This window comes from Aythya ferina (assembly GCF_964211825.1).
Source record: "Aythya ferina genome assembly, chromosome: 2".
Classification (NCBI taxonomy): Eukaryota; Metazoa; Chordata; class Aves; order Anseriformes; family Anatidae; genus Aythya; species Aythya ferina.
The window spans coordinates 160775512-160791721 of NC_140297.1; the positions used below are offsets into that span (position 1 = coordinate 160775512).

At 67.9% G+C, this 16210-nt stretch overlaps 2 protein-coding genes across 2 annotated transcripts in view; one reads left to right on the forward strand and one right to left on the reverse strand.

Annotated features, from left to right (window-relative positions):
• The window catches only part of BOP1 (BOP1 ribosomal biogenesis factor), a 40218-nt gene that overhangs the window by 17935 nt on the left and 6073 nt on the right, over positions 1–16210 (forward strand). The window lies entirely within an intron of this gene.
• SCX (scleraxis bHLH transcription factor) lies at positions 4626–11509 on the reverse strand. Its single transcript, XM_084508558.1, has 2 exons — positions 10778–11509; positions 4626–4846 (listed from the first exon to the last, which is right to left on the reverse strand). The coding sequence occupies exons 1-2, from the start codon at positions 11294–11296 to the stop codon at positions 4808–4810; spliced, it is 558 nt and encodes a 185-aa protein (XP_084364684.1). The 5' UTR covers positions 11297–11509; the 3' UTR covers positions 4626–4807.

Genomic DNA, 16210 nt, shown 5'->3' on the forward strand with positions numbered 1-16210 from the left:
GAAAGGCTTCGTCCAGGTCTTGGGGCACCCCTGGGGGTTTGGGAAGGGGGTCCGGAGGCACAGCCACACTCCCTCGTGCCAGGGGACCCCAACACGGTCACACTGAGCTTGGCCTCGGGGCAGGCGCACGGTGCTGTGCCTCCTCCTCACCGGGTCCTGGGGATGTGTGGGGGGCACCAGGGGATGTGTGGGGGGCACGAGCACGGCGGCAGCGCGGCCCCCTCCCCCCCGCCATCTGCGGGTTCCTGCAGGATTAAGAGGAGGAAATCTGGAATTGGGTTACTCCCGATACTGAACCTGCCCTTACGATGGTTTTTATTTTGCTCCGTTCCGATCGAATTGGATGCAGCCCGCTCCTTAGCCCTTAATGGCTTGGCTTTGAGAATTTCCTTCGCAATTACACCGCTGGCTTCCTGTTTGCAGAGCTCCCCGGAGCCCCGCAGCCATGCGGAGTGGCCGGGGAAACCGAACCCCCCCCCGGAGCCGAGCTGGGGCGTGCGCGTCCTGCCGTGCCCGGGGGTGCCCGCGGCACCTCTGGGCTCCCTTCGCTGCCTTTTCTCCCTCTTTCACTCCCCCCTGGGGCCAGGGCTGAGCCTGGTGAGCACTCAGTGCCGTGGCTGTGTGAGGAGATATCCCTGTGGTGGAGCTCTCCCAGTCCCACTGGGGTGTGGAGGAACTGGGACCCACTGGGACGGGTGGGCAGCGCTGGGCACTGCGGCTCCTGCATCTGGAACATCCCTGGGGCTGGCGAGAGCTGTCGCTGCTTTTCTAAACCCCGTGTGTAAATCCACGCGTGCCAACAGGCTGCGGTCCCACCTGGCCCCTCAAATCCTTGATCCCAGCTCCCCTGCGCCCTGTGGGGTCCCCAGGATGGGTCTGGGCGCAGCGTGCAGCATCCCCCGCATTTTCCGGAGCCGTTTTTCCCTTCCTGGTGGGTGCAGGAGACAAACGGGTGGGAGACGAAGCCAAACTGGCCTGGGAGCGTGCGGGGATGGCGAGGTTTTGGTTTCTCCCCGGGGGGCAGGTTTCTGGGGGTGCCCGAGCCCCCTTGCAGCTGGGCAGCCCGGCTGCTCGGGGGTGCCGCCCGCTTCCCCAGGGAGCTGTGTTTTAAAGACCCCTTCCCTTTCTTCTCCGAGACCTCTTCCAGGCTTTACTAGCTAACCTATAATTTTCACCTGCGTTATTTTAACGGCCCGCCAGCTGCACGCCTTGCCGCGGGGCGGGGGTGTGCGGGGGCCAGGGGAGGTGGATGGAAGCTGTTGGGAGCAGCAGCCGCCTGCGGGGGCACCGGGGGCCGTGCGTCCTGCCTGGGGACCCCGCAAACCCCGAGGTTTTTGCTGGTGTTTGGTGTCCCCGGTCCCCTCCGGAGCAGACGTGCAGGGGGGATGCAGCGTGCGGCACCGGGAGGGGTCTGGGGGCTGTTGTGCCCCCGTCTGCACCCCCCCAGGAGAAGCTCACCTCGCCGGGACCGTGTTGGAGGCAGCGTTCGGTGGCGGGTGCGCGAGGCGGAGCGGCTGCGGATCGACTTTGTGCTGGGGTGCAGAGCTCTGCGGGCTGGCAGCGGGCACAGGTAGCGCATAGAGCACGGAGCCGCCTTCAGCAGAGCTTTGTTTGGGCTAAATTACACACAAACGTGTTTAAATCCTCGTGCCTCATTAGCTCCTGTCTCCAGCAGGGTGTCGATGAGCATTTCTGCCTCGAGGTGAGGACGGTGCCGGGTGCTGGTGGCTCCCAGCCTCTGCTCGGGCGCTGTCAGAGCTCAGGCCGGCACCGCCGTGGGATGCCCACGAGGATGAGGATGAGGATGAAATGTGCTCCTGTGTCGAGCCGACAGCCTCTGGGCATTGTGAGCAGAGCTCTGAGGGTCGTTTCACCTCCTTGCACCTCATCCGTTCCGTTTCCTTTCCCCCAGCTCAGCCTCCGGGCTGGCGGCCGTGCCCGTGGCCATGGGTTGGTCTCACAGTTGGGCTGCAGCAGGGACGGGGAGCAGAGCTACAAGGATAGCTCCAGGAGGAGCTGCAGCCCGGAACCGTGTCCCCAGAGCCAGCAGAGCGGGGCAGGCGTGCACATCCCGCGGCTACCTGTGACTTCACGGAGCAAAAATGCGCTGGAAAATTGCTCGGCGCCCGGGCAGGGCCCATCGCACAGCTGAGAGCGATTGCTGCACGGCTCTGCGTGGACATCCGCCCGTCCCCAGGGAGCACAAACATTCTCCAGAGCCGTGAGCCTTCCTGCTGACCCCGGGAGGTTTCCCCATCACAGGGTGCGTGCGTCAGAGCCGGGCTTGGAGCTGAGCGGCGGCGCCGGGGAGCGATCGCATCGCTCCTGGTGCCGCGGGCAGGACGTGGTCTGTGCGGGGCTGGCTGCTGCCTGTGGCACAGCTGGAAAATGCTGTGGAAGCCGTGGGGCTGCGTCTCCCACAGCAGTGCCTCTCTGCACGTCCCTTTCCCTGGATTTTTTCCCCTTGCCACCCTGGCAGCGCACGCGCTGGTGGTGGAGGAGCCTGGCGGTGGCGAGCAGGAGGAGCGGGAGCCCCGGTACGCGTGGCACCAAACTGGGGCAGCCCTCCTCCTCCTCCTCCTCCTCCTCCTCCTCCTCCTCCTCCTCCTCCTCCTCCTCCTCCTCCTCCTCCTCCTCCTCCTTCTCCTCTGCTGCCCGTGGCTGCATCCAGAGCCTTCTGCACCTTGTTGGTGCTGGTGTGGGCAGGCACCCGGCACCATCCTGCCAGGCGCACACCAAGGTGAGCGGCGCTGCCGTGCCCGGGGTTGGGGTGCTCGGGGACCCTGTCCCTGCGCCACCGCCGCAGCCGTGGTGTGTGTGGGGACGGGTTGGCAGCGTCCCCTGCGATCAGCAAAGCTTCATCTCCGTGCTGAGTGCTGCGACCTCAGCGGCAGGGCTCGAACGGGCTCCCCTGCAGCTCTCCTCCCTCCCCAGCGCCTCCGGAGCGCGCTCTGAAAGCGTCCGTCACTGCTCCTGCCGAGAGAGGCAGGGCGGCTTCCCAAACCCCTTTCTCCAGCTCTGAGACCACTAACACCGAAATTAAAAACACAAAACTTCCCTCTGTGCAGAGCAGAGTGCTCCCAAATCCTCACACCGAGCCCCCTCAACAGCCTGGCTCCCCGCGAGGGCAGCACCAGACGCACCCAGCCCGTGGCCCTGCACCCGAGCCACTCGGGGCCTCTGGACATGGCACGGAGCAGCCTCTGCCCGCGGCCCTATAACTCTGGGGCTGAGGCTGGGCCAAGCTGCTCCGACCTCAGCACTTCCCATGGCCAAGCAGAGGGGCCAGGGAGCCTTTTTAACCTCGTGGTCCTCGGGACAGCCCTTGCCTGCCCTGAGCCTGGCTGGGGGACGTCCCCTCGCATGGCTCGGTGGGGGCACGGCTCCGTGCGTCCCGTGTCCCATTCCCTGCGGAGCTGCTGTGGCAGGGAGGAGCTGGGTGCCAGGACAGGACACCCGTTGGGCTCCTGGTGCTCCCCTCACCGTCCCTGCCTGCCCTGTCCCTGCCTGTCCCCTCCAGGAGGTGCCACACAGCGCCCTGCAGCTCCGGGGCTGGGCTCGGTGCTCACCAGGGGTGTCCCGGGCTGCGTTTCCTTTAGGATTCTCTCCACGCATGAAAGGAGGACCACGGTGATGGCCGTGCTCTTTCTGCTGGGTATCCAGCACCCCCAAATCCCTGGGGCTCCTCCACACACCCCCTCCTCCATCCCCCCCCATCCCCACCCCGGTCTCAGGGGTTCGCCCGCGCCTCCGGCGTTGCTCCAAGCCTCGTCCCGCGGGGGCCCCGCACCCCAGACCCGCAGGCACCGGGCTCAGCCCCCAGCAGGGGCTCAGCCTGGCTCCATCCTGCACTCTTTATAGCCTCGGGCCTCCGCTTTGGTGACGTGAGGAGGGAAATGCAGGGCATTTCATTGCCCCGCAGCCAGGGGCCCATCAAATCTCCGAGCAAGCCCTGCCTGGGGGAGCGCAGCCCGGCGCTGAGCTCGCTGCGCCGCCTGTAATTTATTTCCCCAGGAAGCCCGGCTCAGCTGCAGCATCTGGTTTGCAGAGCCCCTGCCTTTTACCTGCTCCTCCAGCTGGGCTCCGGCGTGGCACGGGGGGTCGGTGCTCGCCCCGGGCCCCCCTGCGGGAATCGGGGGAACGGAGCTCGAGTGCGGCTCCGTCGCTTGCAGCCAGAGCGGGCGAGCACGGTGAGGGCGAAATTGGGGTCTGGAAGGAAGGAGGCTGCTGCCCGCGGGCTGAACCGTACTCACTTTTAATTATACGAGCTGCTCAGGCTTTATATTATCATATCAATGACATGAAACACCAGCATGTATTGATTAAACTCAACAAATGCAGCACCCCAGCACTCAGAGTTCAGGGGATGGCGTGGCTCAAAGCTGGAGGGGACGAGGGGAGCGGGACGGTCCCGGCGGCGGCGGCTTCCCCCCGGAGCTGCTCCATCCGAGCGGGGCGGGCACGTCCAGGCACCGGCTCCCCCGGGAGCAGCCTCCCGGGCACCCGCAGGGGGCTGGGGCCGGGACCCCTGGTCCAGGGAGCGCCGGGGGGGTCCCCGCGGCCGGCGCTGCTCCGGCCCCGCCGAGTCCTGCCGCCCCCGCGGCCACCCCTCCGGCAGCGTCGGGTCGGGGCGAGGTCCCTTGGGTGACGCCGTGCGGCCGTCCCCGGCAGCAGGGTGAAGGCGGGAGTAGTGTCCGTGGCTGTGGTTTTGTGTCTGTGGCTTTTCCATCCTTCCTCCTTCTGCTCCTCCGTGTCGTGTCGTCCTTCCTGAAGAGGTTGGGGGTGGGGGGGGGGGTGGGATCATCATCTAGCTCCGAATCGCCGTCTTCCTGTCTCGGTCTTTACTCTGCAGAGATTTGGGGGGGGGAAGGCCGAGTTAAGAAAACACACCTGGGGCCGGGAGCTTTGCCAGCGCTGGCGGCGGCCGGGAGCCTCTCGCTCCCCCCCGTGCCGGTGCCTGGCAGCAGAGGCCGGCGGCAGCTCCGCACCGGCTCTTCCGAATTGTCACCCCCCACGTGTCCCGGGAGCCTTGGGGGGGGACCCTGCTCCCGCAGGTGCCCCCACTGCTGCCGGCACCCCGGGGACACCGAGCTCTGCCGCCCTGCTCCTGCTCGCCCCCCAAATCCCCCCAGGATGGAAGCCCCTGCCCTCACCAAGCTGCAGGGAGCGGCGCCTGGCGCAGGGCTCCGGTCCCAAGCCCTGCACCCGGGACCAGGAGCGGCTCTGCCGAGGTGTCGAAAGCACCAACCCGTCCCCGTCCCCATCCCGGTGTCACCATCCACAGCCTGCAGCAAATTTGCTGCTTGCAGCAGTCCTCCCGGGCAGCCCCGCGGTGGCGGCCGGGCCGTGAGCCTCCCCAGCACCAGAGCAGCCCCACAGCACCACCAGTTCCACCAGTACAACCACTGGTACCAGTACCACTGGTACCACCAGCACCATCACTGCCACCACAGCACAAACCAGCACCACCTGGACCACCACCACCACCTCTATCACCACCATCAGCACCAACCACCACCACCAACACCAGTATCACCACTGCCACCACCAGCACCACCAGTATCACCACCACTATCACCACCAGCACCACCAACCCCACCACAAACCGCCCCCAGCGCTGCCACTGCCCCCGCGCACAGAGCCACCGGCACCACCCGGGCAGGTGGGCGCAGGCAGGGCCGGTGCTTCCCGTCTCCAGTTTGCCAGGACTCGTGGCCACCGGGGTCTGGGGGCCCGGGACCTGTGGCCGTGCCCCTCTCCGTGCCGAGGCCGTGCCCGGGGCCGGCCCCGCGGTGTGTCGGCGGTGCAGCCTCCCCCCCCTGGCTGCACGTGCGGCCCCTGCTCTGACTCTTCCTTTGTTACCGGGGGTGGGGAGGGGAGGGGAAGGGGAGTTCAGCTCAGAAATGGTAAAATTAAATTTCCCAGATGTTCAGGCCCCAGGAGTTCTTGTGCTGTCTGGAGAGGAAATGGGGATTCGGAAAATCCCGCCTCATATTTTTTCCCCTATCACCTTGCCTTTCCGCTGCCATTAAGTGCAGCAGGAACAGTAAATTACAGGGCTGCGGAGCCGGCCCATCTCGTAGATACCGTGGGGGGAGCGGGGCACGGCGCTGGGCTCTGCCCCGGGCTCTGGAAGCGCTGCCCTGAGCACACGGGGCGCTGGGCGCGGACCCAGGGCGCAGCCGGGTTGGTGTCCCGGTGGCACCCGGCGCGTGGCTGGGCTCTGCCCATCCTCACCGCCCCAAATCCTCGCTCAGCACAGAGCAGGGAGCTGCAGGAGGGGTTTTACCACAGCAGCGATGTCAGGCAGGGGCTGCGGGGTCAGCAGGCTCTGCCCAGAGCCATCACCTCGCTCCCTCCGTCCCCATCCCAGCCCTGACTCAGGCTGCGAATCCCTCACCAGGAGCTGAGTCACGAACCCACAGCTCAGGGGCCGGAGCGGTACAGCCAGCGGTGACCTGGGTCTCAGCATTTTGGCAGGTCGCAGCCGCTCACCCACGCTCTGCTTCGCAAACCCCCTGGGATGTGTCCTGGTCCCCCGGTGTCCTCGCCCCCCCGGTGCCGCCGAGCTCCTGCGCTCCTCCGCGCTGCCTCCCCGGGGCTTGGCCTCCGGCCTCTGCTGGCCTCAGCTGTGCCGCTGGGCGCGGCGACGCCGGCCATGCTGGCAGGGCCCCTCACCAGTCCCCGGGGTCCCTGCAGGCAGCCCCCCGGCCTCGTGCTTCTTGAGGTCCTGTCCTGAGACAGAGGAAGACCCCCGGTCCTCCCGTTCCCGGTGCTCCAGACACCCCCGGCGCAGGGGGACGAGGGACAGGCCTGCAGGCTGGCAGGGCAGTGCCACGAGCACCACCATGTCCCCGCTCCAGCGGGATCAGGGAGGCTCAGCTGTCCTGGGTCAGGCTCATCCTGAGCCCCGTGGCCCCTTTGGGGCGCTTGGGGCCAGTCCCAGTCACTGCTCTCAGTGCCCCCTCCCCACTTTGCTCCCTTGCCAATGCGTGCTCCCGCTCCAGGAGTCAGCGTGGCCGATGCTGGGTACGTGTCCCTCGTTCCTTTAGCAGCGTGGCCGATGCTGGGCACATCCCTCGTTCCTTTAGCAGCCTGCAGTGCTGGCACTGAGCTGGGGGAGCCGTGCAGCTCTGCCCCGTGCCCCGTCCCCACGTTCTCCTGCCCCTCGGTCCCCGCGGTGACAGCTCCGCGCCACGCAGGCAGCGGGGCCGTGCGCTTGCGAGGGCTGCGGGCACGCAGAGCGCCGCGAGGGGCCTCGTTCCTCAACTTTTTTGAGCAGGAGGCCGTGCTTGGACGTGTTTTTTTTTATGCTGGACTGGCTCTGGTCCTCCCCCCAGCCCGGGCTGCCCCACACCGTGGCTGTGTCCATCCACCCCTCCACCCGAGGCACTCGCTGGAGGAGACGCAGCCACGGTTCCCCCCCAGCGCCGCGTGTCCCGGAGGGGACAGCACCCCCAGATGACCCCAAGGAGAAGCCCAGGGGCTGGGTGGTGAGGATCCAGCTCTCACGCATCACACCGTCCTCGTGAGGGGAGCCAGGACCCCTGCTCGCAGGGTCACAGGTCCCTGGCGATGAGGGACCGTCCCCTCCGTCCCCGCCACCTGCCTGCGCTCGGTCCTGCAGCACCACGCACACGTGGCAGACGCGCTGCCCCTACCAGAACGGCTTCGCCTCCCTCCTGCTCGCACCCTGACCTGCACAGCCCCAACCCCACGCGGGTTTTGGCCTTTTGGTTAGGGCCGGGACTGGCCCAAAGCCCAGCAGCTGCCCTCCTGGGCAGCCCCTCAGCAGAGCCCGGCCGTTCTCCGGCCAGCAGCGCAGCCCTGCGCATTTTTTGGGGAGGCTCTCTCCAGGGAGATGGCGGTGGTTTCGGCCAGGCAGGGAAAAATCCCTGAGGGAAGGCGTCAGGATGCCAGGGCAGGAGGCTGGGCTGAGTCACGCAGCGTGAATCCAGGCAAGCCCCGTGCCCGCCGCGGCGCCGCGCTGCCGGCAAGACTGGGACGAGGCAAAGACCCAGCGCAGAGGAGCCTGCAGAAAGCGTCCTGCCACGGAAAGCGTCCTGCCCCCGTGTCCCTCGGGGTGCCACAGCAGCCCCAGAATCCCACCCGAGCCCCCGTCCTGGCACCCCTCACCACAGGGCTCCTGCAGGCTCGGGACAGGGATGGCACAGGGCAGTGGGGAGGGCTGGGAGTCGGGCAGGCGCGGGGTCTTTTGGGGAGGAGGACGCGGTGGTGAGTCAGATGAAACAGCATGGTGTGTGCCAAGGTGTCTGCCACTGCTGGCTGGCTTGGGGAGGACAGCATGGCATGGCATGGCACGGCACGGCACGGTGGTCTCCAAGCATTTAGGGACAACTGGTGGCAGAGGGGCTCCGCAGGGCGGTAGCACGGCGGGACTTGTTTTGGAGCCCCATGAAGGGCACCCCACGAGAAGGTTGCCCTAAAAAGCCTTTTCTGTGGCAAACTGGAGAGCCAGAGCCAGGCAGACTCCGTGGCGTGCGGTCGCGCTGGTTGAGGCGGCACCCGTACACGTAAGCACAAGGGAGGGTGGAAAAGGGAGCGCTGCTGGGGGGGCATGGACGGGGAGCTCGGACCCGGGCACCCGGCCCCATAAGGGCAGGGGCTTGGAGCAGCGGGTGCCGGAGCTCCCTCACACCAAGGTGTGGGTGCTGGATGAAAGGCCGGAGCTGGCACCCATGGGTGCTGGCACGGGTTTGGGTGCAAGTGGTGCCACGGGGGGCTGACATCCCCCGAGGGGCCGGCGGCTGCAGAGAGCCGGGGCGAGGGGCTGGGAGGTGCAGCTGCGCCGTGTTCGCAGCTCCAGAGGAGATGGCTTTCATTTCCTCGCCGTTTGTCAGAGTGCCTTCCTGATAAAAGACGGTTTGTTTTATTCCTTTAGCACACAATAAAACCCGTCGAGTCGTTACCTGCCTGGAACACCTCAAGCGCAGGCTGAATGCGTAGGCAGGGCCCGTGCAGTCCCCAAACCTGCCCGATTCGAACCCAAACCGAAGGATCTCGTCCCCTGGGCGCCTGCTCTCGGGGAGGGTCACCCAGAAAGGAGGCAGCCACACGGGCTCGGGGTTTCTGCACTGCTTTGTCCTTCCCCTGCACCTTGGCACGGAGCAGCCCTGGGGTTTGCCCCCGCACGGGAGCCTGTGCCAAGAGCGGGTGCAGAAGCGGCAGCTTTGGGGATTTACAGGAGCTGGTGCCAAAGTGGCAACGGCAGCGAGAGAGACGGAGGGTGCTCGGTCTTTGGAGCTGGTACCGGAGGTTTCCGAGCAGGATTGGAGCTGGCGGTGGGGAATTTTGGCATTTTGGCCCTGCAGGAGCTTCCCCACCTGCAGCTCCTGCTGCTCATCGAGGGCACCGCGCAGCCCGCGGGTTGCGACCTCCCCGTGGCAAGAGGTGGATGCTCGGGACAGCCAAGGGCAGGGGAAGCGCGAGGTGCCCCTGGCCCAAGAGGGAAGAGCTCATCTGCTCCTCTGGGATGGCCCAAGGGCTGTCAGTGTAAATCCTGGCAGGGATCAGGGCTCCTCGTGGCCTTCCCTGCTGCCTGCGGGTCCCGGGTCAATCTCCCGCTCGGGTGAGTTGGAAAGGACGCGCGAGGAGGATTAACGGGGTTTGGGGTTTTCCTGCTCTGAAACACTCGAGCTGCTGGAGCCTGCTCGTGGCTGGTTCCACCGCCACTGCTTCACGCTTAATGAGCCTTGAATCCTCCGCAAAGACGTCTCCCTGCTCGGGACGTTACTCACTGGGGTTAAGCGGGTTCAGACGGAGCGTGCATGCACGGCTCGGCCGGCCAGGCCCCCGCCTCTGCCTCGGCTCCCCCGCTCGCCTTCACCTCTGCCCTGCCAGAGACCCTCTGCGACGTGCTGGAGGCCGAGAGGTTTTTAAAGCCCAGCACCGAGGGCTCAGCGCAATCTCTGCCCCCCCCTGCTTCCCGAGACCCTCTCCCCGTGGGTTTTGTGAGCACGGAGAGCCCCGAGCTGAGCAGGGCTGCGCCCACCCCTCGCTCCCTGCCCACCGCGGCCCCTGTGGCCACGCTGGTGCCAGGCTGGCAGCCTGTGCTTGGGGTTGATCCTGGCACGAGGCCACACTGCCCGCGGGGGCACCGGGGGCACAACGTGTCCCTAAGGGCACGGGGAAGTGGAGGAGCCCCTGGGGAACGGGGCTGGCCGGGGCCCTACGGCTCCCTCTCACCCGGAGAGACCCCCCGGTGCCCGTGGCGAGCTGGTTCCTGAGTGCTCGTCCCTCTGGGGTGCTCGGTGCTGCTCCCCACATCCCTGTGACCCCCCTGGGCACCCGGCACAGCCCCCAGGACCCAGGCCCTGCACTGGCAGTGGACGCAGGGCTCTGGCCACCGGCACTGAGGGGCTGAGAGCCACGGCCAGCCCCACCACCACGTCGCTTCGCCTCTGCGCATGCTGCCTGCGCTCCGCCGGAGCAGAGGTGCCGACGTCCCTGGCTCACTTCTTTCCCCTGTGCCTCTGATTCCCAGCTCCTAAAATCTCACCCACAGAGGCTTTCCCCATCTCCCATCCCTTCGCCTTTCAGCACGCAGCATTCAGAGGCAGCTCCTGGAGCTCGGGTGCCAACCTGGAGGTGCCAGAGGGAGGCACCGTGTTTGCCGTGCCTGGCTTTCGGGCTCGCTGACGGGCTCCGGCGCGCTCTCCGACGCAGCTCCCGGATCCATCCCGTCCCCCTCTCCCTCACGGCTCCCCCGGCGTTCCCTAAAACCCCCCCTCGGGCCGAACGCCCCGCGGCCACTCACCAGCTTCCTCTGGTTGCTGAGGCAGAAAGTGCAGATCTGTTTGGGCTGGGAGTTCTCGGTGTCGCGCGCGGGGGGGCTGCCGCCGCCGTGGTGGTAGAAGGCCGGGGTGGTGTGGCAGGGCTGCCCGTCCCCGCACGCCTCCCCCACCAGCAGCACGTTCCCCAGGTGGGAGATGTAGCTGGAGGCCAGTCTCAAGGTCTCGATCTTGGAGAGCTTCCTGTCGGCCGGCTCGGTGGGGATGAGCGTGCGGAGGGCGGTGAAGGCGGTGTTGACGCTGTTGGTGCGGTCACGCTCCCGCGCGTTGGCCGTGTGCCGCTGCCGGGGCTCCCTGCTGAGCCGGCCGGGCTTCTTGCCGCTCCTCCGCTTGCCGGCCTTCAGCCCGTAGCCGTCGGCGTCCAGGTGGTAGGGCTTCTCGTCCGAGCCCGAGCTCTCGCTGCCGTTCTCCTCGTCCTCCGACAGCATGCTGATCTCGGGGTACAGGTAGCGGCTGGGGGCCGAGCGCAGCATGGCGAAGGACATGGTGGGCCGCGCGCGCGGCGAGGGGCACCGGGGAGCCTCCTGGGGACCGCCGCCGACCTCCTCCTGCTGCGGGCGGCCTCAGCTCCGCTGGCGCATGCTGCGGCCCCGGCTCTCGGCTCGGGGGGGCCCCGGGTAGGGCTCGGGCTGGGAGGCGCCGCGGCAAAGAAGAGGGGTAGAGGGGGGGGCCCCGAATCCCGGCTCCCCGCCAGCGCTCGCCGCGCGCCACGGGCTGAGGGCTGCTCACAGGCAGCGCTGCCGCTTCCCCCGCCGACACATGTGCATCTTAAGGCGCCGAGCGTGGCAGGAGCGGGGAGTTTTATAGCAGCAGCAGTGGTCAGCCAGGCCCCTCCTCCGTGCAGCAGCCCCGCTCGCTCCCAGCCGCAGGCTCACGCCTACCTGAGCTCACCCCCAGCCCGTCCTGGCCCGTCCCGGGGGGGGCTCAACCCTTCCGGGCTCCGTGGGGTCCTGCCCGTGGATGGGGGGTGGATGCAGCCCCCCCCCGGCAGCCGGCTCGAAGCACTTGTTGCCGTTCACCTGCTGGCCCAGCACGGGGGGGCTGTGGGGCTGTGGGTGGGCACGGTGCTGCTGGGCGCGGGTCCCCCCCCGGGGGGTCCCAGGGACCCTGCGTGGGGGGTGCTGAGCCCCACATCGGTGGGGTGCAGGAGGTGCCGTGCCCGGGAGGTGGCCGGACTTGGGGGGGCTGCGGGTCAGGATCAGTCCCTGCAGGTAGAGCCCACCCCAGGGCTCGCCCCCCCTTCCCCGCAGCCCGGCTAAATCCATCCTGCCGCTGCTAATGGGGCTGGGGGGGGGATTAACCCTGCAGGGGCTGCCAGCACCACCCCGGGGAGGCAGCAGCTCCCTCCTGGCACAGCTGGCAGCTCTCGTTGCCCCCCCAGCCATCTCCAGCCCCCTCTGGGCCATGCAGACACATCCAGGCGTGGTGCCCGGTCCTGTCCCCATAACCTCACGGGCCCTGCTGATCCCACTGACACCAGCACCTGCTTCACCTGGACCTTGCACCCTGCCCCTGCTCCCCTCCTGCACTCGTCCCGTACACGCCAACAGCTCCCCCAGCCCCTGGGGGCACGCAGAGGGGCATCGAGCAGGGCCAGGCATCGCCTGCCACCCCCGTGGGGCAGCCCGGGCTCCCCAAACCGTGACCAAAGGAACCCAGGGCTCTCCGGTGCTTGACGGTGAGCGTGGGGGCTTGGGGGACCCCCAGCCTCCGGTTTGTGCTCCGCGGGGCTCTTGGCTCAGTGCTGGATTTGGGCAGGGTTGGTGCAGCCCCGGAGCCGCTTGATTTTACGGCACAGATCGCGGGTTTGGGGACACGGAGGTGCCGCAAGGCTGCTGGGATCCCGCACCCAGCCTGGGTCGGCTGTGCTGTGCCCGTGGGTTGGTAAGGAGCTCCATAACCTCGTAAATTGGACTGGGAGAGTGTGGGGCACGGTGCTTGTGGCTGGCACACCTCACTGTCCCCACGTGGCACCGCTGTCCCCACGTGGCACCGCTGTCCTGCTCCCGTGTGGGGCCGTGCCGGGCAGCCTGGAGCTGTGCTGCTCGGCCCCGGCCCCCTTCAGGTGCTGCTCTCAGGGCAGCACGGCCCCCGGGGACCCGTGGTCACAGCAGGGACCTGGGGACACCTCCGCCACCCATCCCTGATGGGGGACACACCGGGGGGCTGCAGCAGGACGGGTGCCCCCGGGCGCTGTCACCTTGCGGCGCTGCGCAACGCGGGGACACCTGCGGTGAGCGAGGAGGGGACGGGAAATCCCCGACAGCTCCACAGCCCCCGGGGACAGCGGGGACGGAGCAGCCCCCCACGGGGCCTTGTCACCCCGAGCGGAGTTTTGCACCTTTGCAGCCTGCAGCCACAGCTCATCAGCGGCCCCAGCAGCTCCTGGAATCCCAGCCACTGTCATCCCCTTCCACGGCGCCGCGCGCTCCCCGTGTGTGCTTTGGAAGCCCGGGCTCCTGTAGGCATCTGCTTTCGTTTAGCTCTGCTAACGAGCCCGCTTTTCTCCAGCACCTTCCATCCAAGCGCAGTCCCCCGGCTCTCTCCCTGCGCTGTCCTTCCTGGTGAGAAGCACGTCCGTATCCCCGGCCCAGCTCCGGGCAGGAGGAGGGGAAGGAGGAGGAGGAATGAGGGGAGGAGAAGAAGGGGGGAGGCGAGGCTGCAGCCCTCCAGCCCACGCAGGGCGGCAGCAGCCCTGTCTGCAGGTGACGCTCGGTGCTGGGCCGTGGCCAGAGCACCAGCCCTGAGGCTGGCCCAAGGTCCCGGGTTTAAATACTCGGAGGTTTTTGGTGCTGCTGCTCCTGGCTTCCCGCAGCTCCCGTCATGTCCCACTTTGGGCACCGCGTCCCCGCGCTGGCCGGCCGGCAGAGCGAGGTGCAGGCGCCTTCTCCCAGGGAATCCGCGGCTGCACGGCACAGCCGAGGGGCCTGAACCCCCCCGCTGCCCCCCAGCCCCTGCCACAATTTGGTTACCGGGGAGTTTGGCCCATCCACCCCATGACGCCCCCAGCGCCCGCAGCCTCCCCTCTGCTCCCCGGACCCTGGCACCGGGCTGGGGGCAGCCGGGCTTTTCCTAAGCCCTCCCCAGTCTGCCAGCCCCCAGGACGCTGCCCAGCTCCCCTCAGCAGCCCCACAGCTCGTACAGGAGGGGGTCCTTGGGGTGCCCCTCTCCTGCAGCCCCCCGAGCCTGCAGAGGGGTCCTGTGCTTGTGCCGGACCCCCGAGGACCCCGTGGGCAGCCCGTTTGGGTGCAGAGCAGCCTCCAACCCTGCTGGGTGCTGGGTCGTGGCCACCCATGGGGCACGGGGGCTCTTCTGTGCCCCCCACAGCCCCCAGCCCACCAGCACCTGCCTGCAGCCCCGGGGCACGGAGGGCGCGACGGGGCTGATGGCTGCGCTTGCCCCGTCCCCTTTCTCTCCTCCACGTGGACCGGATATTTTCAAGAAAAGAATCTTTCCTACGACGCTCTCCAGCTGCCAGGAATGTGCGTCTAGGAATGCCCAGGGCCCATCCAAGAACAACTTCCAGACGTGAGGCTGAGTGACGGCAGTCCCTCGCGCCGGGGCTCCAGACTCCCCCGCGCTCGCTCGCGGGGACGCGGCTCGCCGGAGGCGATGTGTTAACGACACGGGAGGCAGCGGGTGGGTGGGAGGGGAGCGAGGGGGAGGGACGGGGCCGCGGCTACCGGGCTGCTCCGCACCGCTGGAAGCTCTGGCTAGAAGGAATTTTCGCCTTCCCTCCCCGCCGCAGGGCTTGGGGGGACGTGGAGCACGCTCCGGCGGATCGGCCCCGAGGGGCAGCCCGGGCGCTGTGCGTCCCTGCGGGGTTTTGTGGCACCGTTGGCACTCGGGGTCTGCTCCTCTCAGGGTTCTCATGGGATTTGGGGTCCTGCTGGAGGACAGCCAGAGCTGGGGGCACCGCGCTGGGCCTCCCCACGGTCCCTGGGGTGTCTGTGCCAGGCACAGAGCTCGGGGAGAGCCCGTGGGGTGTCCTGGAGGTGCTGAGCCCCTCTTGTCCAAGCCGTGCCGGAGGCGCAGCCCGGGCAGTGCCACCCGGGGCAGCGCCAGGTTCGGCACCACGCGCCCTGGCAGCCGTCGGGGCCAGCTCTGCCTGCGCAGACACGGGACCCTGGGGCTCGTGTTGGAGGGGAAAATGTTCCAGGCCTGATGTGATCCTGTTTGTCCTCCTGGCAAGAGCTTCGCCCAGGGATTCCTGCGTCAAGTCCGCAGCTCCTGGCGGAGCTGGAGCTGGCCTTCGGGAAGAGACGCCCAGTCTGGGCTTCCAGGCTCCAGGCACGGCAGCAGCTCGGGTAAAAACCCGACCCCTGCTCCTACGCCCACTGCACCACTGCAGCTCGCCTGCACGGCGTTCCCTGGGCAGGCGGAGGTGGAGAGGATGCGCGTGGAGGAGAGGAGGAGCCCGCAGGGGGAATCTGCATCCCTGCCCCTGCACCCGGCTACCTGTTGGTCCTTGTGGGTCGCAGACCCTTTAGTGCCCCCTCTCACTCTGCTCTCAAATGCACCTAGAGCTGCACAGCCCCAGCAGAGCCACCACGGCTCCGGGATCAGTGCCTGCAGGCGGCATCACTGGGGCTGCTGCGTCCCCTGCCCCGTTTGTGCCGTCCTGGGGAGCCCCTGCCCGGCTCAGTGCCACGTGTGCGGCGCTGCGGGAACGTCCCCAACCTTCCTGCTGCCGGTTTGGGACTTCTGCACCCGACTGAGCCGTGACCGAGCGTGGGGACACCCACGGGCAGGTGGCTGCAGAGCCTGGAGCACCCTGAGGACTCTTGGAGAGCACCTTTCCTGCGGCTGACCGTGCTTTGAGGCTCCCAGAGCCGGTGTCCCAGTGTCCGTGTGTCCGCACCAGCAGCGAGCGGTGCCCCAGGGGAGCCCAGACACCGGGGCTCTGCTGGGTTAATCTGGGAAGCCCCACGGTCCCGGCCGTGTCCCCGATGTGGATGGGGAAGTTCCTGGCCTGTTCCCCTCGGGGCCGTGCACATCCTGCGCTGACGTGTGCTCGGAGAGTGATGGATGGGTCCGCTGTGGCCCGGGGGGCTCCCGCCGGCTCTGCCTTCTCGGGGCTCCTGGCGCCTTTCCGTGGAGGCTCCGTGCAGCTTGCAAGTGTTTATGGGGACCAGATGGTGCCGCGGGGTGAGGGTGACCCCTGACTGCGGGGTGTGGGGGGGCACAGGTCACCTTCACACCTCCTCCCTGTGTGTTTGTAATTGGGGACGGGGTCTCTGCGTTTTGTAACGCGAGGGCTGCTGCGGAGAGGCCGGGGGACCTCGCTCCGCGCCCGACCCCACGAGCCCCGAAGGGGAGGACGCGGCTGGGGCAGGTGAGGAGCGGGTCTGGTGCCGGGGGGGCCTCATCCTGCCCTCGTATGGCTGCACGGAGCCCTC

Coding starts and splice junctions, on each gene's coding strand:
- SCX (XM_084508558.1), bottom strand. CDS start 11,296: ATGTCCTTCGCCATGCTGCGCTCGGCCCCCAGCCGCTACCTGTACCCC. Junction 4,847..10,777: donor TCAGCAACCAGAGGAAGCTG/GTGAGTGGCCGC, acceptor AAATCTCTGCAG/AGTAAAGACCGAGACAGGAA.